Source organism: Lycorma delicatula, chromosome 2 (assembly GCF_047948215.1).
Source record: "Lycorma delicatula isolate Av1 chromosome 2, ASM4794821v1, whole genome shotgun sequence".
In the NCBI taxonomy this organism is placed as follows: Eukaryota; Metazoa; Arthropoda; class Insecta; order Hemiptera; family Fulgoridae; genus Lycorma; species Lycorma delicatula.
In genome coordinates, this window is record NC_134456.1 from 163,005,294 (window position 1) to 163,030,693 (window position 25,400).

At 29.1% G+C, this 25,400-nt stretch overlaps 1 protein-coding gene across 3 annotated transcripts in view; it reads left to right on the forward strand.

Annotated features, from left to right (window-relative positions):
* LOC142319380 (polypeptide N-acetylgalactosaminyltransferase 35A-like) overlaps nt 1-25,400 on the forward strand; it is a 51,265-nt gene that overhangs the window by 10,644 nt on the left and 15,221 nt on the right. For all 3 annotated transcript variants that reach the window (XM_075356607.1, XM_075356605.1, XM_075356604.1), the window contains exons 4-9: nt 5,164-5,302; nt 9,566-9,738; nt 11,903-12,281; nt 15,049-15,166; nt 22,048-22,200; nt 24,596-24,838. In XM_075356607.1, the coding sequence (XP_075212722.1) occupies nt 5,164-5,302; nt 9,566-9,738; nt 11,903-12,281; nt 15,049-15,166; nt 22,048-22,200; nt 24,596-24,838 (1,205 nt within the window). The remainder of the gene's footprint in view (nt 1-5,163; nt 5,303-9,565; nt 9,739-11,902; nt 12,282-15,048; nt 15,167-22,047; nt 22,201-24,595; nt 24,839-25,400) is intronic.

Sequence of the window (25,400 nt, forward strand, 5' to 3'; positions counted from 1 at the left end):
AATTTTTAAACTTTTTTATCAGTTTGTATTATTACTAATTTCTATATTACTACATTTATTTTTGAACTAGCTGTTGAAAAAATTAAGAATTATTATTTCTTTATATAGGGTAGCATGTTAAAAAAATTGACTTGTTAGATTGAAGTTTAACTAAATTTTATTAGGCTTTAATATTGTTAGTTTTCCAAAGAATATTTATTTAAATGGTATTTGATGAACAATGTCAATTGTTCATCAATTGACATTGTCAACAGTTCATTAAACTGTTTTATAAAAATAGTGGTTATATACTCAGAAGAACAGTGAATGTAAATTATAGCATTCCTTTTGACTTCATTGTCATAATCTGGTTTTGTCACCTTACATCATTAAGATGGAGAATTATTTTTCAATAAATTCAGCATTAAAGTTTTAACAAAAATTACTGCTAACCTAATATACATTAAGATCTATGGAAGATATTGGAGAAATTTTAATGCAGATTTTGTAGTGTTCTGTTAATGCATATCATGTGATGTTAAGATTTATATTGCTGCATTTAGAATAAAGTGTAAAATAAGTATATTGTTATACAATATTTATTTAAAAAACCTAAGTCATATCAACATGTGTTGTATTAAGTGTGCTGCTGCATTGCATTGGGTTTTAAGGAATTAACTTTTGTTTATTGTACGATTCTAATTCCCCTTATATTGAAGCCTGTTGATGTAAACTGTATTATCATCTTTACTTACAATTTTTGATGCATAATGATTGAAGACAATCTTTCTTTTGATGCATGAACCACATCCCAGTTTCAGTTTCTCGGAAATATTTATCAACATTGCCACTGTTAGTTAATTGGCAAAGGAAGAACCTGACCTGTTACATTAGTGACTATTGTTTACCAAAAAAGTACAAATATCATAAGTACAAAAGTACAATATCATTGGAGAGAGTCTCTAGATTATTTGAAGATATGGGTATGTTTGTGATAATTTTTACATTTGACAGATTTTAAAATCATTACTAAAATATTTTTTGTGATCAACTTCAGAGATCCTTTCCTTGCAGGAAGTAAGTTGACTTGGGGTAACTGCTTAAACCTTTTGGTGAATGATGTTTTTAATGGATGATTTCTCTGTTGTCAAGTTTTTCATCAACCAAACATAATTAATGAACTGAAGGAAAGGATTCACAAAGAAATTTGTGTGATTTATCTTGAAACTTTGCAAGATATTGGAAATTCATGTTAATTATTACCATAAACCTCCACATATATGAGAGTGGATAATTATTGCCATGAACCTCCACATATATGAGGGTGGATAAGCAAGTACCCATGTTAGGAATGAAAATGCAAGTTTTCCCAACATCCCTATCATTTTTTTAATCTCTCTAAATACGATTTGTCAAACTCTTCAAAATAGGTTTCTTTTTCGAAGTTGACCTCGTCGTTTGAGAAGATTTGGCTGAATTCATGCAATTTGGCTGCAATAATTCCAGATGAGTGAACCGATGCATTGTCGTGATGAAACGACAAGCATTTTTTCTTTGCCAAGTGGGGCCATGTCTGTTTCAATTTCTTGGTGAGTCAGTCGCGTAATTCACTGTAGTACTGCCCCATGATTGTGCTTCCCCTTTCTAGAAAGTCTATGAGGATTATTCCCTTCGCATCCCAAAAATCCTAGCCATGAATTTTTCTGACCAACAAGACCATCTTGGCCTTCTTTGGAACCGATTCACCTGGAAAAGCCCATTGCTCTGGTTGTCGTTTGTTCTCTGGCTTATAGTAATGGATCCAGATTTCATCAACAGTGATGACTTGATGTAAAAAACTTGCGAATTTCACTTAAAAACACTACTTCAAAAAAAAAATTGACAGCTGTGTCCACTTGTCCAAAGTGAGCAATCATGGCACCCATCGGGCCAACAGCTTTCTTCTTCTTTTCTTATGAAAAATGTTTATTGCCATTCCGTACGACACACCTACGGCCTCTTCTACTTTGTGCACTTTTGTACGGCGATCAGCAAGAATCACATCATGAACCTTTTCAAAAATTCCTCAGTTACCACATTTGCTGGGTGATCTGGGCGCTACTCACCAAAAACAGATGTATGGCCACGTTTAAATTCATTAAATCAATATCTCACAGTTGTCATAGATGGTGAAGAGTCGTTATAGACAGAATGCAATTTCACTTTTATTTCTTTGCACATCTTTCCATCCAAAAATAAAAAGCAGATTACAGATCGATATTGTTCTTTTTCCATTGTATTGAAAAACACCAAATACATTTAATACAAATGGCTGTCAAATAAAAACTAACCTATGAATCAGTGTAAATGTTTGTATGGCTTGTTTGATACATGGTAATATACTACATTAATGCCAACTTTCCTGAGCAACACCACCTGTCTTCAAACACAGGTACTTATTGATCCACCCTTGTACATTACATATATGTGGAAGGAAGTCCATCTTCAGGTTCTCTGTATAAAGAATTTATTGTATTTAATTCATAAATTGAATACTTTAAGCTTAAAAATGCTCAGTTTATTAATTTATTGCAAATAGTTTTTATTACTATTGCTTTGTAATTCTTTTGGAATTTAATATTCAATAAACAATTTTTTTGTTAAATCTTCTGTTCTATTTCACTATTGTGTATTATAAATCTGTTGTTGGCCACTTGTAGTTATTGTAAAAACTAACTGCTTAGCAGGGTAATTAAAGGAATGAATGGAGTACTATTAGTGTGAAATATACCAGTAATAAATATACATATATATATATATATATATATATATATATATATATATATAAATAAATATTTTATTACAATTCTTCAGATCTTGCTTTGATAGGTCAGTGAATAATCCTTATATTAGTCATAGTTTAAATCATAGTCTATACCCTTCTAAGGTATAAAAATTATAATATGTTTTGTGCAAGCCTAGTTACTGTATATTGCAAAGGAATGTAGTATATTATTAAGGTTTATCAGTAATGAATTGTATCTGTTGTTATCTTGATAAGCTTTGAGTAATTATTAGAGAGTTTTGAAGAGATTGAAAAATAATTTTATGTGGTTGTAATTATGAATAGGTTAGTAATGATAGAGGTAATTTTATTTGCTTTTCTTACTCCTGAATTAAATAGATATTCATTAATACTGAGACCGGATCATCTAACTATCACATGTGTACGAGCAATTCATCTATAATGAAATATTAGACAATTCTAGACAATTCAATTATGGGAACTCAACCGATATACAAGGTGTGTTCAAAAAGTAACGATAATTTTGAAATTTCACAGGTTGTATTAGTTTGATTCTTGTGATTTTTTAAGAATGGAATAAAGTGTAGCAATATTTAAAAATGTTAAATATTGCTTTTGGTGAGTCTTCTATGAGTAAAGCAAGGGTTTATGAATGGTATAAGTGTTTCCAAGATGGCTGTGAAGACGTTGAAGGTGACAAGCTCCCCGGATGCCCCAGCACATCAACAACCAACGAAAACGTGGAAAAAGTGAAAGAAGTGATTATGAATGATCGCCAAATCAAATCAGAAGAGTCGCTGATGATGTTAGGAAATCACTTGGTTCATTCCATGAAATTTGTTTAGATGTTTTGGTTATGAAATGTATGATAGCAAAATTTGTTGTAAAATTATTGAATTTCGAACAAAAACAGTGGCGAATGGAAGTTGCTCAGGTGTTGCTAAATGAAGTCAGCAACAATGCAGAACTACTGAAATGTGTCATAACAGGTGATGAAACATGGGTTTACGGATATGATGTCAAAACTGACTCAGTCGTCCCAGTGGAGGAATTCTGGATCACCAAGATCAAAAGAGCTCAACAAGTACGGTCAAATGTGAAGGTTATGCTCAGGTGTTCTTTGATTTTAACAGCATAGTCCATCATGAGTTCCTGCCACAAGGTCAAGTAATCAATAGAGAATATTATCTACAAGTTCAACATCGTTTGCATGAAGCATTCTGAATAAAATGTCCAGATTTGTGGCGAAACAATTCATGGCTTTTGCACCACAATAATGCGCCTGCTCACACTTCATTGCTTGTTCATCAATTTTTAGCCAAAAACAACACTGTAATGATACCCCAGCTGCCATATTCGCCAGACATGGTCCTGTGCAATTTTTTACTATTCCCAAAAATAAAGAAAACCTTAAAGGGTGTCATTTTACAAGCATAGATGAGATTAAAAACGAATAGCTGAAAGAGCTAAATACTATTCCAAATATCGAGTTCCAGAAGTGTTTTGGGGACTGGAAAAAGTACTGGTATAAGTGTATAATATCTAATGGGGACTACTTCGAAGGAGATAACATTAATGTAGACGAATAAATAAAATTCTTTCAAAAAAACAAAAATTCTCGTTACTTTTTGAACACGTCTCATATATGTTTACATTTCAGAAGACTGTCCACCATCATGCATTTGCTACAATGGGATTATGGGATCTTCGTTCAGCTTCTGGATAAGTTTTCTTTAAGTTGATAAATTTTAATAGTACTATTTCATTTTCTGGAATTTTTTTACATTCAGAACAGTTAAATCAGCTTCTGTGTTCTTTAAAACACTGCACAGAAAATCCCCCTTCTCCCTATGATATCCTTCAAGCTAACGTGTTATGATGTGTTCTCATAAATTTTGTGAAGTTATCACAACATGGGATCATCATTTGAACTCTATTGCTTCGAATTCCCAAATGTTTTATAATTTTATTCACTGTCTAAAGCCTATTATTTCTCACAGTTGCATCAATTTTTTTTATGATCAAGAGGATAATTAAAAAATGAGATATGTTTTGTTTATTTTTAATGAAACGAATTAAACTGTATTTTATTACTCTTTTGTTGCCGGCACCTATACATTCAACTTCACACATGGGTTAAGTATCAGGTGTTGAATTCTTTCTATCTAGAAATTTCACTCTGTAATGATGGAAATAAATATCACAATCAGCCATTTTAAGTGCCAGTAGTGTTAATAGGATCATAAAAATAACATTAAATGCTCTTACATAATTCTTTAGTACTAAATGGCCATGTCATATGGTAGTGTTCATTAATTTGAATAATATTTTTTGATTCTTAATTATTTTGTGAAATAATTATAATAATGTTATTCCTTCTTGTTATTGTTGATGTTTAGGTTTATCTGAATTAGGTTTAGTGAAAACAATTGAAGATTTAAAAGTGCGTGATGAGGGTTATAAATTATATGGTTTCAATGCACTAGCAAGTCGTAACCTTGGTTTTCATAGGGATTTACCAGATGTCCGTCATAAATTGTGAGTTTCGTAATAACTTTCATATATAAATTTTTAGTACTTTGTATTTGTAATGCCAGTTTATTCTGAATTATTGTACTCTCATACTTATTTATTTTATTATATGTGGCAATTTTATAATAGTTTGTGTGAACATTGGATTAATTTTAATGATCTATTTTTTTATTAAAAATATTATTAGTATGCTACCAGTATGATCATAATTAATTTTTATAAAATGATGACTAATTGTAAATAAAAAAATAGTAATATAGAAAAAAGTTTAGTATACATTGAAGATAGTGTCTGATTTACAATTTAGGAAATTCTTATTCTTATTAAATCCAATGTATGTTAAGATTTCTACTATTAGTACTAATATGGTTTTTTTTTAAGAATATCCATTCTTTAAAAAAAATCATCAAACTATTACAATTTATTTCTCCTGTTAATTTTTGTTTAAAACATTTATATGCAAGCATTTGTTTGTTTAATGCAAAATGAAGTATATGTGTGTGCTTATAGTGCAAGAAAATAATGAGGAACCAGGTCCTCATTACTTTTTGGACTAATATGAGATTGAAGATGTAATGTTTATGTTATTGTATGAATTTATGAACCTGAATTAATGAAAATCCGTGCATTTTAGAGCTATTTATGTTTAGAAAAAAATTCAGAATGTTACCATTAACACAAAAAATCATTTTTCTAGGTGAAGCTAAATATTTTTAATTAAGTATTTTAAACGATCAGAATATGTATTGCTTTTCTACAATGTATAAAAAACTTGATGACTAAATCTTTTGCAGTGTTGAAACCAAGCAGTTTCTTTTCTCTTCTTTCCCTATGTATGGTAATAGAACAGGTCTGTTTCGTTGACATTGATTTATTAAACGAGTTTAGTTTTCCCTTTCCTTAGCTAAGATGTTAAGGTAATCTTTAATGGCTGAAACACCAGTTCTTCCAGTTTTGTCTATTAATTTAATATTGTATAATTTTATTGAGCTTATAAAAATTTATTAAACTATCCTTGTTGTGTTAAATATTTTATTTATTTTCACATCTGACTCTTATTCTAGATTTGTATGTTTTTTTCTAAAATAATTTTCTTCGTCTGTGGATTTTTAACAAATTGCTGATTTCCTTTTTTCTGCGTTGTTACTTGACATGCGTGTAAAGATATATTTGTATGCTAATTATACCAGTAATGTATTCAATGAGTTAATAATTGTAACATAAAATAATGTAAAAAATAATGACTGCACACTACACAATAAAATACAAAAGCCTAGTTACATAAATCTTTGACTACACTGAGATTAAAAAAGGCTCTCTAAGCAGTATAAAAAAAACAACTGTTTTCAACATTCAAAATAGTAAAAACTACATTCAACTTGTCAGGGTAAAAAATATTATTAAAATGAAATTAGTTGATTCAGTCAAAAGGAAAGAGAGCAGATTTTTGTTCAACATTAGGATAAAATATTTTAACCTCATAAAGATATCTACTTAATATAGTAATTATTCTTTCTTTTTTTTGTGGCTCATTAATTACCTATTTTTAGAAGAATAAGGAAAATGATATAAAGTGGTTATTGAGCAGTCATAAATTAGGGGGTTATTAAAAAACTGTCTTTCCTGTTCAGATTATAAATAAATCTCTAATTCTGTATATTTTATTTGTATTACTTGCTATTTTATACATTTTACTCCATTGTAGATTGTTGAATGCCTTTTCAAGATCTACAGATACCATAAATATATCTTATATTTTCTCCAGTTTGATTTCTAAGATTAATCTGAGAGCTTAAATGAATACTTGTGTTTTATAGCAGATTTAGTTAAACATGAGCTGTAGGTAATTACATAAATACGTAATGCATAAGTTAGACTGCATAGAGAGATAAATTCATGTCTAATTTTCAGTTGATAAACATTTTATGCATTTAAATATCTTCCCTTGAAAAAATTTTGGTACATTTTTCATACATACAATTTTTTTAATAATTTGTATACAATAATTTAATGCTGTAGAAGTAGTGTGCATTAATTTTAAAATTATTTAGTGTTTAATTTCATTTACGACAAGTTCTGGTCTGGTTGAATAGAGAACTTATAACTTATATAATTTTCACAGGTTGTGAAAAATGTATGAATAGTTGCAATGACATCATTATTAAATATTAAATTATTTTCATTAAACATCTAGTGTCATTCTAAAAAAATGGATTTAATTTGATTTTTTTGGTATCCTTATATACAAGAATAATAATTTTATTTTTTTTACTACTTGTTTGCTAATATTCTCTTGAGATATCAAGAGATTAAGGAAAGTAAATGATATTAAAGTTCTTCAATTTTCTCTCACTCATTCAAGTTCCAACGCCCTGCACTCTTACTCTCCTGTTCTTTCGCATCCTCTCATTCCTTGAGCAACTTTGTTAATTTTACTTGCTACTGTAAGCATCTACACTTATTATAGAACCTTTAGCTCTGTTTTCTTTTACTTAATCAGGTTCTTTTTTTTTTAGTTTTCAGTTCTTTGCCTTAAAACTGGACATTAGGATATTTTGAAAATTACCAGTTTTGCCTTTTTTTTTAGTGTATTCCATTATGATGATAGAATTTTGAATTACTCTTTATTCTTTTGATTATTTAATTTTAACTAATCCCTGTTTTTATATGTTTGAAGTTCTTCATTTTCTTAAACGTTTGTCCCTTGAACTTCACATCTTGTAAGTCATCTTGTATTCCAATGATTGTTCTAGTACTTTTCTCTGTACTCAATCTCTACCCTATTTTTTATATCGCATCTTTGTATTTCAGATATTTTCTCTTTTAGGAAATTGCAATCATCTTAGAATCTGAAATCATCTTATATCCTCTGCCATTTAGTTTTTATCTGTTAAAAACAGACATTTGGTATTTTATCAGTGTAGGTAAAAGCAGATTGCTCTGTCTGCCTTTTATGGATTCATTCCAGTATGGATCTTTTGCTATCATCATTATGCAATTTTACTGTCTATTATTCAGATTAATGATATTTATGTAACCAGTTTTTAGTTGATTTCATTTTAAATGGTTCTATTTCTATTTTAAGTGGCTCAATCTTGTTAAAACAAGTTGAAAAAATACTAACATGAGAAAGCAAGTAAAATCTAGAATATTTATTCATGTATCATTCCCATGTAATCAGGACTGTTTCTCTATTTGTTTTCTCAAAAAAGTAAGTACCATTAAAAATATTTGTGGAAGGCGTAACATAATTGACAGTAAATTTTAAATCATGAAGGTTGATATGATCCAGAACTTTCCTGAGTCAGGTAATAACAGTTCTGTTTGTTTAGTACGTAAAGTAAAGGTTAGCCTTTTCATTCTGGACAGTTTAATTGTGGAATGTTATTTTATTACGTACAGTTTAATTATAATGAACTTTGGCATTCATCAATCTTATAATGATAGAAGTACAGTTAATAATAAGGTGACTGAAATTAGCTTTAGAAGCTTTACAGCTTCAGAAAGTGTGGAATAAAAGGCAAAATCCAAAAGTTTTGATAAGCCAACTGTAGACATGGAGGACAGTGGCCTAGAGATTGGCTGAAGAAAAAAATCAAATAAGAATTGATGTGAATGGATGAGAATTGATTAGCAGACCTTGCAGATGACTGGAATAATAATAGGGAAAAAACTTTATAAATATATCAAAATTTTCTCTCTGAAAATCTTTTCAATACTTAACACAAATTTCTTCCTTGATGGTCTAACAACAATGATATCTACTGTACCACTGAGGAAAAACTTTATTATATTTTTGAGAAGACTTCTGGAAGTGTACTTTAGATATTTAGATAGTAATTGTTATAAAATAAAGTGTTAACATTAAATTATATTAATAACAAAATAATTGTTATCATTATTAAGTGTGTTATAGTAATAACAATTTAGGCAAGTATCCTAATGTAAATTTTACTTGTTTCACGACTCCTGATAAAAAATTATAATCACAAAATAATTAAATGTGTGTGGTTGACTTCAGTGTTAGAATTATTTGTCAAAAAGAATCTTTTTTTTATTGACTTTTTGTGATTACTTCTATTCCTTTTATTAAGAATGGTGCTGAAATTGCTTTTAGATTTAAGATGATTAGAAAGAACAGATGTGATGTTCTTGATTGATTTTATATCATTTTAAAACTTAAATATGTCACTTTTACATTTAGTATACATAATAATATGTTGTCACTATAATAAATTAATATCAGTTTGCTTATTGTTTAATTTCCAGATGTGATAAACAGGAATATCCACCTTCATCTGTTCTTGGTTCTGCGAGCATTGTGATATGCTTTTACAATGAACATTTTGAGACATTACTGCGTTCAGTTCATAGTATATTGGATAGGACAAACCATGAGCTGTTAAAGGAAATAATTTTGGTTGATGATTTTAGTGATATAGGTTTGTTTATCTTTTAATTTTGTTTTAATCATATTTTAATTCATTTGTTGTGTGATTTGGCTGGAACCAGTTTAAAATCTTATTCAAGTTTTATGTTCTAATTTTTTTGTTTGAGGTATTTTGGTTGTTGTGCTCAATTAAAGTCACTGCCTCTGGAGTAATTGGTCCAAGATTTATTAGGATTCACTGTACAAATTCAGGATTATTCAAAACTGTCCATCTAATAAAAATGAATGTATACTTGAAGTCTAAGTCTTCATTTGTGAATTTTCTAATCTGTTAAAGCAAAAAATGTTCCCATTATGGCACATTCTTTTTGTAAATATCTTCCATTGGTTACATACATAGTAGTAAACTTTGTTTGATATACACTTGAGTTTGTCTGTTTTCACAGACTATAAAATAAGAATGAAATTTTGAATTCATCTAGGGTTTTGCAAAATATGTTTATCTAGCACCCTTAATGTACCCCTAAAAGAGTAGTTGTAGATATCTGACTGAAGTAGAATGCTGTATTCCTTACAGTCTGATTCCAAAAAGCACCTGGAATGAGTCACATTGTACAATTTTAAAAGTAAAAGGATGTGAAGGACTGTTGAATTTTATAATACTTAACTGCTAAATCCAGCGGTGTTACATAATAGAGGAATCAGGATTTTATAAAGGAAGCAAATAAATTATGAATTGCATAACTTTCCCAGCTACACTGTTAAATTATGCAATTCATTTTTCATTTGTCAGTTTCTTCATTACAGGCTTTATGAATATTCAAAAAGCTCAAAAATGTGAACTTCAGTAGCTGAGAAAGAAAAAATACAACCTGCGAATGTACTACAAAAATTAACTAAATACATACAATTTGCCAGCTTCAGTTATTTCATCCTCTGAAGTAATACCTTACAGTGACTCCAGAGGCTAAACAGGAAAAGAGAGATATTTCTTCGACATGTAAAAAAAAATATATATTGTAATAAATTTTAATGTTCTTATGTGTAAAACGTTTATTGTAACTTCTCTTTCTCACAAAAGTTACAAACTGTATGCTCCATTATTAAGAAGAAACATCTGAAAACATATTATGTAGTTGTTTAATATTCTTGTATCTCTGTTGGTCATCTTACATGGTCGTGTAGATACACTGATTCTTCACTCATTATCATGATAAATATTTTTTCCTGTGGTAATATACAAATATTTCTTGAACTACTGATACCATTGATGGATGGTCTGAGCTAGTTGATTAGTTTTTTATTAAGTTAGTACATGCTGGATTATCAATAGTAATTCATATAACATTAACTATGGCTTTCATAAAAGTGCCTTGGACTGAATCTGGTTGCTATTTTCTTACACAGATAAATATTGTGGAGGGTGAGGTAGATAATGGAGGTGTAAATGAATTTCATTAATCTTAGAGAGAATTACTATTTCTGATGCATTGCACATCACATGCATTGCAATCCTAAGAAATATTGGAACTGATAATGCAAAATTACAAATTAGTGTACTCTTTTTCTTAGAACAATGCTTATACACACTGTTTCAACCCAATAAGGGAAAACTTAGAGAATACGAATCAAACTTTAGTACCTGTGCTAAATATTAGATTAGACAAACTGGATGTACATACTCCACAGGTACGAAGCACAAATGTAAGTATTACACCTAGCAGAATCAATGTTTTTAAATTATCTTATAGAGATAAGATGACTAAAGATATTAACTAGTTTAGTGTAGAAATTTTACATTTACCTTATAAAAGCCATAATCTCAACACACTTGAAAAATGTGAAATTTACAAACATCTTAAATTGAATGAAAAAATATGCTTAAAGAACAAATGCAGACCAACTATACTGTTTGACTCAAAAAGAAATTTCCTAATCACTTGAAGAGCAGTCACTTAATAATTTTTATTGCTACAATGGTCTATACTTAAAAAATAATTATGTACATAATAATCTCCAAGGATGTTGATAAAGTAAAAAACTTGAAGAATAATATCACTGGACAGAGATTCCTTTTTCTCGAAGTGTTTGGAGTGAAACATTAACAAAGTAGATTATTAGATTATTGACTTAAGTTAGTGCTATTTCAATTTATTGGTGTATCAGTTAAATCTTTAAAATATTCATGTAACAGAATTGATCATTTATTTTTACAGAGGGCAGTCATGAAAAAGTTGAAAATTATATAAAAGATAAGACTTTTAATGGATTGGTAAAGCTTATGCGTACATCACAGCGTGAAGGTCTAATAAGAGCTCGTATGAAAGGTGCAGAAGTAGCTACAGGTCATGTTCTTGTATTTCTTGACAGTCACATTGAAGTTAATAAGCAGTGGTTAGAACCACTTCTTGCAAGAATTGCAAAAAATAGAACAATTGTTGTGACGCCGTTTATTGATATCATAAATGCTGACACACTAGAATATACTGCATCACCCATCGTTAGAGGTGGTTTTAATTGGGGTTTACACTTTAAATGGGAAAATTTACAGACTGGCAGTTTAATAACTGAAGATGATTTTGTGAAACCTATCAGGTACTTTTATTTTTTTCTTTAAGTATTTTTATTTAAAGTAATATTTTTTTAGTAATAAGTATATTGGTATATTTAATACATTGAGAAGAGTTTTTGTTAAACATGTACCATAGTTAACATTCTTGTTATGTTCACATTATCTATATTCCAGACAATGTTCACTTAGATGCTAAAGATACTGAATGCAATACAATGTTGATGAATCATCACTACTAAAGGCCTGGACATTGACCAATTGTTGACCCTTCAAGAACTGGTTTCTTCTGTATGCATCAATTACCAAAGTATCCATATGGCCTACTGCTTTGTATACTCATTTTCTAACTAGCTACTAGATAACTATCATTATATTGTAGTGACCAACTATTTTTTTTTTCAGTAATGTTTCAAAGTGACTTTAATACTTCTGTTAGCAATACGTTAAGTTTTATGATAAATGTAATGAGCTTCCATACCTACCTTTATGGTTGGTTTAGTTCATTAAAAATGAAATCTTATTAAATGCTGAATCAGATTAGAGTGTGACAATTGTGATAATTCATCTGAAAGTGATGTTCACTTGGGCATGGAATAGTGAGGTAAATTTTTATATACAAAAAATCACATTAATTTGGACTTCTAAATATTAAAATCATTTCTTGGAAAGTAGCTCATGTACCTATAATATTGTGAGTATCCATTCAATTTTATAAATATGTTGTAGTACTGAAAAGATTTATACATAACATTTTTATTTATTTTTTTTAGAATTATGTTTTAATAGATAAAAATTTGATAGTTTGGAAATTGTTGATTGTAACTATAATTAATTTTTTTATTTAAAAAAAGTTTGTTTCAGATCAGTATAAATTAAAAGATAGGTTAGGAAATTTGGGATTGGGAAATTCTTGATTTCCCCTTAAATTGCTCAACTTCTAATTTCTAACTGTTTGGGAAGCTGAAGTAACACTTTTTTAGGAAAACAGTTTTTAAAAAAATGAGAAATGGGAATATGAGGTCATAAACTAGTTGATAAATATTAGTCTGATAAGTATAAAAACTGATATCAGTTTCTATACCTGAAAAAATCATAAGACTAGTGCAAAATAGGGCAAAGTTTAACAGCCCTGCATATTATGCTGAAGAATAAATTTTATTGAATTACTGAAAGTAATAGCATGCTAATTTCAACTTGATCTTACTTTTGAAACTGGTCTTATAATTTTACTGGAATCTGGATGTAGCCGTGAGAATTATTCAGTTAAATGATTGAAAAATTTAAGGAGGGTCAATTCAGTAGTGAAAATGGATTATGGATTCTCTTGATTTGATGGATGATCAATATAAAACAATCAATTAATTTTTAAAGATATCCAGTAACAAATGCCATATTTTATATCACAGTATAGTTTTAAGTTTGAAATTTTTTTTTATTGTTCTCTTACACAGAGTGTCCCATATAAAGCGCAACCCATCAATCACTCATCCATGAAATTTCAAAAGTCAAGCTTACTCCCTTACTTGTTACTGAAATGGACTCGTCCAACATCTGAACATCGCGGCGATGCAGTAGAACACTACCGATAGTAACAACAATGCAATCATAACGTTTAGTGTATTGCTAGAGACAAGATGGTGTTTTCGCTAGATGAACGTGTTTTCATTGTTGAGTTGTACTTCAGTACGAAATCAGTGGTTGCAGTGCAAGATTTGTTTTGCCATAAGCACCCAGATAAACCAGCTCTTAACAAAACATCAGTATTTAAGGTTAGTTGCAAAATTTAGAGAGACTGGTTCTGTTAATAACAAGGAACACAAAAGATCTGCATCAGTGTTGAATACAGATACAGTCACTGAAATCAAAGATCGATTACTCGCCTCGCCAAATAAATCGATCAGACGTTTGTCTGCTGAAATTAATTTGTCTAAATCAACTGTTCATCAGGCGACCAAACAATTACAATTACGACCTTATCGCATTCAAACGGTTCATCAACTTCTTGAGCCCGACAAACAAAAACGGCTACAATATTGTCAGTAGTTCCGTCGATTTCTGCGTGAGGGAATTAATGTTATGGATTCGTTATTTTTCACAGATGAAGTACGGTTTCATTTGGATGGCTACGTAAACAGCCAAAACAGTAGAATTTTCAGCACAAAATAATCGGTCCTATTTTTTTCGAGTACACCATTAATGCAGAATGATATCAGGATATTTTATTTCAGTTCATCGCACTCTTGAAAGAGGAAGACAGACACTGCTGGCTACAACATGACGGTGCGACATCGCACTACGCAGGTTCAACTTCTGATTTCGTTGAGGAATTCTTTGGTAATCGTGTTATCGGTCGAGGCTTGTGGCCACCAAGATCTCCAGATTTGACTGTGGCGGATTTTTTTCTATGGGGTTACCTCAAAGAAAAAGCTCAAAGAAAAACAAACCACGAACACTTGAACGATTGCCAATATTGAACAAGCTGTATTAAATATCCAGCCACAAACTTTGAAAAAAGTTGCAAGAAACGCTGTAAAAAGAATTGAAGCTTGAATTCAAGAAGATGGCGACCACTTCCAACATTTACTCTAAATCTAAGGTAATGGATGGTAATAATAAAAATTACATTTACATTTACACATGCCTTTTTATTATTTCAATACCTACCAATATAAGGTTGGGTTGCGTTTTATATGGGACACCCTGTACTTATAGAAAAATAAAAACACTATCTATCAGTTACCCTTTATAGTATTTTTTTATTTATTAGAATTAACTTTTTGTTACTGATAGGTCACCAACAATGGCTGGTGGTTTATTTGCCATTGAAAGAAATTACTTCAATGAACTTGGAAAGTATGATCCTGGAATGAATATATGGGGTGGTGAAAATCTTGAAATATCATTCAGAGTGAGTTTCATATAATAGTAAGTTAATTAATTATCAAAATGTAGGATTAAAAAATTATTTACAAATTTATCTGTCACTTAAATGTGCAAAAATATGAAATAAATAGCAATCCTGTTTTTGTAATACAGTGAATTTTTCCCCCTGTTTTGCAGTAATAGTATCAAAATATACAAGGTGTTTGAGCTAAAGGTATTCAAAAATAACAGCTTATATTAAGAGAACCAGTTAATATAATTTAATAATTTTTTTAAAAAAATAAACACAGCAACACACCAGATTTTAATGTAGGTTAGTCAAGTTCAATGTGTGCATTGTTTGTAGCTTGGTAGATGTCTAGATGATAATTTAACTCTTTCCAGATGTCTTGGAGCATGTGCAGCATTATTAGACCAGCAGCTTCAATAATTTTTTGATTTTAATCGTCCAAACCTCAAAATTTTCTTTGGTACACACAATTTGTAATAAATCCTCAATCAAAAATATCCAAAGGAGTGATATCTGGATATTTAGGTGGCTATGCATTTGATATCCTTGTCCAATCCAACATCTAGGGAAAGTGTTGTTCAATAACATTATAACATCTCGATGAAAGTGTGGAACTGAAGCATGGAAGAATCTGAGGAATAGCAAAGTTCTCAAGCGTGTTGAGGTATATGTGTCCTGTCGCAGAGGGCTCCATGAAAAAAAAAACAGACCAATGATGCCATTTTTGTACAGTTCTAAAAAGACATTGATTTTTGGTCTGTCCCCTTCATTTTTGATTACTGTATAGGAATTATCAGTATCCCAAATTCAATAATGATGTTTGTTAACTTTCTCACATGTATAAATATTTGCCTCATCACTAAGTGACAACGTTTCAAGAAAATTAGGATTGTTTGCGACACAATGCATTACCTCTGCTGAAACTGATGTCATAGGTGGCAGTCGTTTGGTTTAATGTAATAGAGTTGTAACTTGTATGCTTGCATATGGAGCTGCTTATAAACAGTGTTGTTAGCAATGGGGCAAGGAATTTACAGTTCTAGCCTGGCTGATTGACTTTCCATGATTGGCAGTGAATGCATTGTGTACAAGATCCACAGTCACATATATATATATATATATGTGCCATTGAACACACGTAACTGATTGAAATTCTGCTAACCAAAGCACATACTGAACTTTCTGTTGTGCAGTCCACATCTCGAATGATTACAATTAGATTGTGAGTCAGCTTGTCTGTGCATGTATATTCTGCTAATCTTGAGAGTAAGCAAAAGAAATCTTGGAGATATTTCCTGTCAATTGAGCCTACGTTTAAGAGATTACAAAGATTACATAGGCCATTTCCTTTCGATACCTTTAGCCCAGACGCCTTGTATTTAATTTATTATTACTGGCTTGTAAATAGTAAATCTAATAAAAAACATATTTTAATCTAGGTACATTAATGCTAAATGAGTTGCTTGTTTATTCTTTTACAGTTGAACTGATTTTTTTTATAGAGGTAGTTCTAATAATTCTATTGTAAAATTTTCCACATAAAAAATGTTAAATGTATAATTAAATTGTGTACTTTAGATGATATAAAGATATTCATTTGTTATGTAATTATCATTGCTTAGTATCCGATTTTTATATTTAAAATGTTATGTTTATTATTTATTTGTGTGCCAACTACTCATATTTTAGAGTAGGAGCATTAGATTCAACACATGAATATAGGAAAATGTTTTTCCTTTTGATCAGACCAATTGGAAAAGGTCCCTAAGCATGCCTCAATTAACATACTAATAGTCGAGAGCCCCACTACCATTCCAACATTTGTTATAAACAAAATAAAATTTAAAAACAATGTTTTTTTCACTATTTTGGCTGTAGGTCGTTAAATGTTGATTTTACAGAAAAAATCATAATTGTAAAAAATATAGAGAGAAAAATTCTGCATTAAGTATATGGACACATTACTATCAGATTATAAATAAACAAGCTTACACAAGAAACAGTAGTGTTCTATATACTGCCTACGCAGAGATATATGAGATAGCTGGTAGCACCATTTCAACACGTGTGCATGATAAGCAAATGCCTATAACTTTTGATCTATGACATAGATAAAGCAAAAAATCAAAATGTCATTGATAATTGATACCTAAAGGAATAACTTTCAGTAAATTTAAAACAATTTGCTACATTAGGAATAAACATATGAATAAAGGTCAGGTATTTGTCAGTATTTTCAAATTTGTTTATCAAAGACCTAATAGAAACCAAATTCAAAAAATAAAAAAGCATGTGAATATATTCTTAAGTGATTATTTATGAATGTAATAAATAATGTAGCAAAATACATTGGCATGCTTTAAATATTAGAAATTTTAAAATCATATTTCAGAAAACATATTTTTAGATTTTCACTAAGTACAAAAAACCATTCTTACTAAAATTTTATGAAATTAAATATTAAACAACAGCAAATTAGGGAAAATATTTATTGTTAGATGATAATATGAGTTTTATATAAAATTTTAATTTTTCACTGAGTTTTGTGAGCATAATGTTTGTAAAATGCATCAGTGCCCACCAGAGAGTGAAAATAGCAATATAAATACATGTTTGTTAAAAGTTAACAAAAACAGATTTTTATTTTAAACTTGATAAAGTTATCCAGAGATATTTACTTTATTGAGTGTTAACCTTTAATTTCATTAGTTTTTAAAAATTTTCAAAAAATGTAATTGTATAAGATAAAAAGCAGGGTTTTTTTTGTTTTTGATGTTACACATCATTCTCACATTTATTTATGAACTTATTAAAATGTTACTAGAGGCTTTTTGTGTAAGATTTTCCATTCTACAACTTACATTTGAAATATTTTTTGATAAATTCAATATTTAACTACTTACAATCATAAAACAGGACTACAATGTTTACAATGATATAGAGCGAGTCATTTTACTAGATTCACCTAGATATCTCAAAATTGGTAATGAGGTGGAACAGTGGTGAGGCTCTTGACATATAGAATGTTAATTGAGACATGCTTAGGGATCTTTTCAACGTAGTCTGATCAACAGAGAAATTTTTCCCCTATATTCATGTTTTGAATCTAATGCTCCTATTCTATTTATTGTGACTGAATCTATTAATGGTTGAGTAGTAAATGTAATTTACATTTATATGCACAATATTGTATTGAAATAGTAATATTATGTACAGAAAATATTGAACTACAGATACAGTATAAAGAGTGAGTTAAGAATAATTACCAAAATAACTTTAAAAAGAGTTTTTTCATTGTAAAGGTTTTTATTAATAAATTGACCAAGTCTTACCATTAACTAAAATTTTTTATTACTAATATAGCTTTTAACCTTGGACACACTTGCTAAATCTAATTTTCTGATTTGCCTGATTCATGTTTTCTAATTTTTATCTTCTCTTACAGTTTTTCCTTTTTTCTTTCCTTTCATTTCCAACTTTGTAATTTACTGACTCTTATATGAACTAGTTCTTCACTTAGAAAAATCTTATCACTAACTTCACTTTTATTAATCCTTTCTGATTTTCATCATTTTCTTTTAACACTACATGAAAAGTTATTTTCCTTTCCTTTCTGATTCTTTTATAATTTATGCTTATCAGTCATAAAATGCTGCATTATTTCAAATGTTTTTGGGGAGTTTCTTTGTAATTCTTAAATCTTTGTTGTTTGACAGTTAGATTTTTCTTATAGTATTTTACATAGTAACTAAAAAGAAATACTCTCAAAATCTATTTTTTTCCCCCCATTATGGTTGGAGGTGATAATAAATTTAACAACATAAACTTCTTTACTGACAAACCAAACCAAATTTACTTAAAATGTTTTTAGTCATCTTTGCAACTGTCTTTAGTGATATTAGTGATTAACTGATATTACCTGCTGATTTTTTTTTATTAAACCATGAGTATATATAACTTATCTCAACATTTTTAATCTAGCTGCTGGTGTTCCTACCGAACTTCTTGCCTGGTGGCTGGGATATGAGGTGGATAAAGACTCAGTAAATTGTAGGATCTTTGAAAATATTGCATATTAAATCATATTTGAAACAAAAAACTGAATTGTTTTAATTATGGGAAACAGGAGAAATAAAATTACTGAACATCTAGAAAAATTTACTTTTTGGATAATGTAACATGCTGATGATGGTGGACAAGGATAAAATATTATTATAATAATAATAGTAAGATAAAATTTAATCCTTATCAAAAATTCAAAAAGTCAGATTATTGGTTAACTCTTTGATGCCTCTTATAATGATCTAAATATTGATATGGAAATAAAATGATCTTGTTTACCTAGTTAAAACATTTTTCTTTATCATACTACAAAATTTGAAATGGATTAAAGCTTAACATAATGAATAATGAAAAATAACAAGTTAATCTCAAGAGAATTCTTAAAACAATGAAGATTGGCTCACCAACATTGAGATTTTTTTTTGAGGTAAAAAATGTGATATATCTTTGTGTTATTTCGCTTCTAACATGCGTTACAGGCTTTTTACTTTGCATGTCAGGGTTTTTAGAAATTTTAATTAATTTTTAACTATCCAGTTTTTGTAGAACAAATATATCTTAGCAATGATAATATAAAAGTGTTTTTCATTTTGAAAAAAAAAAACAAATGAGATATTTACATTAGAAAATTTGAAAAAGTTAAACAAAGATTGAATAAAATCTTAAATTGAATTAAATGCAGTTTGATAGTGATAAGGCCCCAACTCTTCAGTATTTGTGATCCAATTTTCATCGTGCCCCCCTCTCATACAATAACAATGTATACAATAATAATGTATTTTGATACTAAAGCTACACTACAACCTTAATTATAAACCTTACAAATTACCAAGAAGAAGATTTATTGATATTTGGCAACATCGATCCACTGCATTGATAAATCAAGAATTGATGCCTCTCTAGTGCTCTCTGTCCTGTGTCCACCACATCAGACATTCTTACGGCTTCGCAAGAAGTTTTGATTTGTCTCAAACATTCTGGAACATCTGCACAAGTGTGTATAAATGCTGCACCTCATTGAATTCCAACCAGTCTCAGTCAAGTCGATCCTTCTGTCGCTGTCGAATGTATTTTGAATATGTATGTTGTAATTTGCGTGTTAACTACAATTTTCAATTCATGGTATTAATTTCCATGGCAGTAGATTCATAAATAAATTTTTAAGTGGACGTAAGTGAGCATTAGACAATAGTGAAGCACAATAAGTGCACAGACAAATGTGATTCCAAAAATAAAAGCAAGAAAATATTCTCAAGAATACTTAAATTTTGGATTTATGAGTACTAAAGTGTAAATGAAGAAGAGAAGAAAGGCCCCTGTGTGACATTTGCTGAAAAGTTTTGGCAGCAGATAACATATGAAACCTAGTAAACTTAAGAGACATTTGAAAACGCTTCATAGTGAGTACATTGACAAACCCTTAGAATTCTTTGAATTAAAATTAAAATCATGAAAAGCAAACATCATTTTTTAAAAATACTTTGTGAAGAAAATAAGTTTAACTTTCTTTCATAATCAAGAATCTTTTCTGCATTTGTAAAGACATGGGTGCAGTACATTCAGCGTTACTATTTTATTGTGAGGGAAGATGGTTATCACATGGGAAATTTTTATTTGTTTATGAATTAAGAGATGAAATCGTCATTTCTCTACAACAGGAAAACCGACCTGAAGCTGAGAAATTTTGAGATGGTTTATTTATGATGGAATTGAGCTACTTGGTTGACATATTTGAGAAATTAAATACCTTTAATCTTCAATTCCAGGAAGAAAATACTCTTATGTTGGATACAAGTGATAAAGTTAATGCTTTTTATAGAAAATTGGAATAATGGAGCAGAAATTTAAAGCAAAAAACCTAGAAATGTTTGCAAACGTGTTAAAACTTATAAGGTTGAAGAACAACATGTGAAAATTGTTTTTGTAGCCATTGAAATACATTTAGCAAAGAATTTTAAAAATATTTTCATGCTGACAACAACTTGGTAGCAAGTTGTCAGCAGCAAGAGACAGTTAATTAATAAATCACTCTTTGAATTTTGGACAGGAGTAGATGATGAGATTTCTGCGCTGAAAAACGAGCATTTCGTATGCTATACCATTTTCAACAACCTACCTTTGTAAAGTCAGATTTTCTGAGGTGGCTGCTTTAAAGACAAAATACAGATCTCAGCTAAATATAGAAAAAGAACCCAGAGTGTCTATTTCTCATATTAATCCTTCCTTCGAAAAACTTTGCTCTGCAAGACAGGTCCAAGGGAGTTACTAATAATTAATAAACTTGTTTTCAATTTAATATTGATAAGTTAGTTATCAAATACATTATGCAGTACTCATACAATCCTATTTATATGTGTATTATATCATTGTAAATGTGTAATTTATTATGTCAGAATGTATTTTGTTTTGCTTTTCTTTCGGTAAATTAATAAATTTTTTTAATAATATTTTCTTTTTGATATGCTCGCACTCCCCATTTAGTGTTTTCACAGTCCTGGGGGGAAGTGGGGTTCCACAGATTAAGAAACACTGTGATAAGGTGTAAAACTATATGCAGAAATGTGTTATTCATGTGTGTTGTTAAATAAATGAGACCAAGTAATATGATATATTTTTATTTAAGAAAAAGCATTGCCCTTCTTCTTAACTGAAGTTTAAAATATCGAAATAAAATCAAAATATAGGAAATCTTAGAAAAATGTTAATAAAGGACGGAAGACCAGCCAAAATGAGATGCTACAGCCTCACATAGTGAATTGGTATGCCAGGCATCCAGTTAATATTTTAGTAGTATCATTTTAATTTACAATTCTCTCTTCATATTTATTTTACAGATATGGATGTGTGGTGGATCTTTAGAAATAATACCATGTTCACGTATAGGTCATGTGTTTAGAAAACGAAGACCTTATACTGCTCCTGATGGTGAAGATACTATGACAAGAAATTCTTTACGTGTTGCTCATGTGTGGATGGATGAATTCAAGGTAATTAATTATGTTACGCATCATGCACATTAATATATTTATTTTTTATTTTTAGTACAGTAAAAATATAGTTAAATAAGTTTAATATTTTTCAGTATTTGATATGATTGCACTGGATACTTAGACCGTAACTGTTGTGAAACCTGCTCTATCCAATCCTGTCATCAGACTAATTGGATTATACTCTGCAGTGATATGTCAGCTGTTTAAAATAGAAACAGGCGATTTCATAATATCTGTCTTTGATTGTAACATGTGACATAAAATTGAAGAAAATGCTTTAGTATTCAGAAAAAATGTAATAAGATTTACTACACAAAAGAAAAACGGCAATCCACAGAAAACAATCACAGATGAGGGCTAACAATTCTTGAATTTTACACCACGATAACACACCTGCTCATACTTCACTACTAATTCGTGATTTTTTAGCAAAAAATAACACCATACTGATGTAGCCTCCTTATTATCCAATCATTATACCTTGAAAAAACAATGTTTGTGACAAATAAGTTAGATGAAATAAAGAAAACATCATTGAGTGAATTAAAGACCAGAGAATGCTTTCCACAAATGATTTTAAGGATTAGAAGAAATGCTAACAAGTGTGTCACATATCTGGGGGACTGTTTTGAAGGGGGGACAATATCGATATAGAAATAAGTATATTTTTTTTTTATAAAAATTAAAATTTTCATTATTTTTTTATCACACTTTGTATATTAATATATTTAATATTATATGAAATAAAAACCACCAAAAGATTAGATAAGATAAACTTACTATATTAATTTCCAAAAATTTTCTAATAAAGATTAATAATAGCTTATATCTAAAATACAGTTACACAAATAAAATAATAGAAAAAATTAACACATATGATAAAAATAAATATAAAAAACTATATAAACTAAATAATCACATTATAAAATATTTAAAAAATAATAATAAAAGTTAATAGAGAGGAATTAAGAGGAATACACAAAATTAAATACAAACAATGTATAATAATATTTTTATTGGTTAAACCAATAGATCATTTAAAAAAAATATTTACAGAACATTATATAGCAAAAATACAAAAATAAAAAAGAGGTATATCTAATGTAGCTGACCATCTGTTAGAATGCAAATATAGTATTACAGATTGCAAAAATAATTTAGAGATTTGTAATAATGATAAAAAATTAATATAATTGAGAAATAATGACCTTAGAACAAAGGAAAATACTACGTTTTAAAGATTAAATCATTTCAGTACTAGATAGTAAAATTTACATGTACGCTCGTAATATTATTCAAAATTTGAAAATATAAACCACAATTTTGAGTAAAATAACAAACAATTAAAACAATGTATATTTTTAATGTAAAAAGTATAGAATTTAATAGCAATGAAGATGTGGGGTACTGTGAAAAATAGTTATTGGAAATTAATATGGTAGGTTTAACTTATTTAATTATTGTATTTTGGTGGTTTATATTTCATATAATATTAGATTTTATTAACACATCGGTCAATATATTAATTAATTATTTGAATATTCAAAAATTATTAATATATTTATATATGATTATGTGTATATATATATAGTTATTATGATAAATAAATTTTTATTACAAAAACACTGAATCTGACCAAAAAAGTGTTTTTAAGCCATGATTTCACTATTGGCAGTAGATTACTAGACCTTGGTGTTAATCTTCAACTAATATTATTGACAGCTTCTGTAACAATTACTACTCAAGAGCTATATTTATTGCTACAGGTTTGAGCTTATCAACTGAAAGTCTAGTGAAGCACTTTAAGGTTTTATCTTGAGTCTATTGCAGTATACATTTACAGCAGACTCACAGCTAATTTTGCTACGCTACGTACACTACATAACAAAAGCAACTATACCGTGCTGTATATGAATTTGAGTGTGTTGCAGCTTATGAGGCCTCCAGGCAGTAAACCACAGCAATATGTCCGCATACCTTTTTTAATTTAATCTTTGAAATGTATGTGTTTCTTAATGCTTCATAAACACATCTATGATTTGGTTCATACATGTAAAAATATGTTCTCATTCAGGAAGATTTTGGGTTCAAATCCTGATCAGGCTTAGCATTTTTCATATCCTACAGTACTATCTATTCTTAAGAAACTATTATTAGTCTGCTATTTTAGAAATGAGTGGATATATAAATTAATCGTTTTTATTAAAATACTTATAAAACATGTCTCAGGTCATAACACTAAAGTAAATTCTTATATTTACTTTTTAATAATATTGGTAATTAAAATTTTATTATAACGTATAAAAAAAAACAAAAATTTGTTTTGATGTTTCAATAATATTTTTGCATGTTCAAAAAAATTAATATTTATTTAGATTTCTTTATGTTGTAGGAACATTTTTTTAAGCAACGTCCTGATGCAGCTAATGTAAACTATGGTGATATAAGTGATAGAATTAAGTTACGAGAGAGACTAAAATGTAACAAATTTTCTTGGTATTTAAACAATATTTATCCAGAACTTACATTACCTGGTGATGAAGGATATTTGCTGAAAGAAAAATGGAAAGATAAGGAAAAACAACCTTTCCAGCCTTGGCATTTAAGAAAACGTAATTATATCACTGAGTTCCAGGTAATCAGTTTTTCTTAAAAGTTGTTTAATGCATTTTTTTCGACTTTATACCTGTTTTTTTGCCTTTTATATTAGGCAGTGTAGACTTGACAATATTTTTATAGATTGATAATTTTAACCACCTCTACAAATTATGTTTGTAGAAGTGATGAGGTGAGTAAAAAAGTTGCTAAATCGCAAAGAAAGAAAACTTTAGTATTAAGAAAGGATTTCTATGTGACTGTTAAATTGAATTTAGAATTATTTTGTAGCTATTTCCTGTACTTAACATGTTGATGTATATTTTCATGTGTTTATGTTTTAATATGGATTCAAAATTACATCTATTTTTTATTTTGCAGTTAATTGTATATTCTGGGGAAGCTCCATTTTTTATTTATGGAGTAGCATATCTTCCCATTCTTAAGGTGAACTCTATTATGTATTATTATTTGCTGATCAGAATAAAAATGTATTTATGGTAGCAAACATCAGCACAGAGACAATTATTCCATACATACTAGTCCTGGGAATCTTGTTAATTTACAGGAAAATATTTTTAATATATTTTCTGATTGTTATT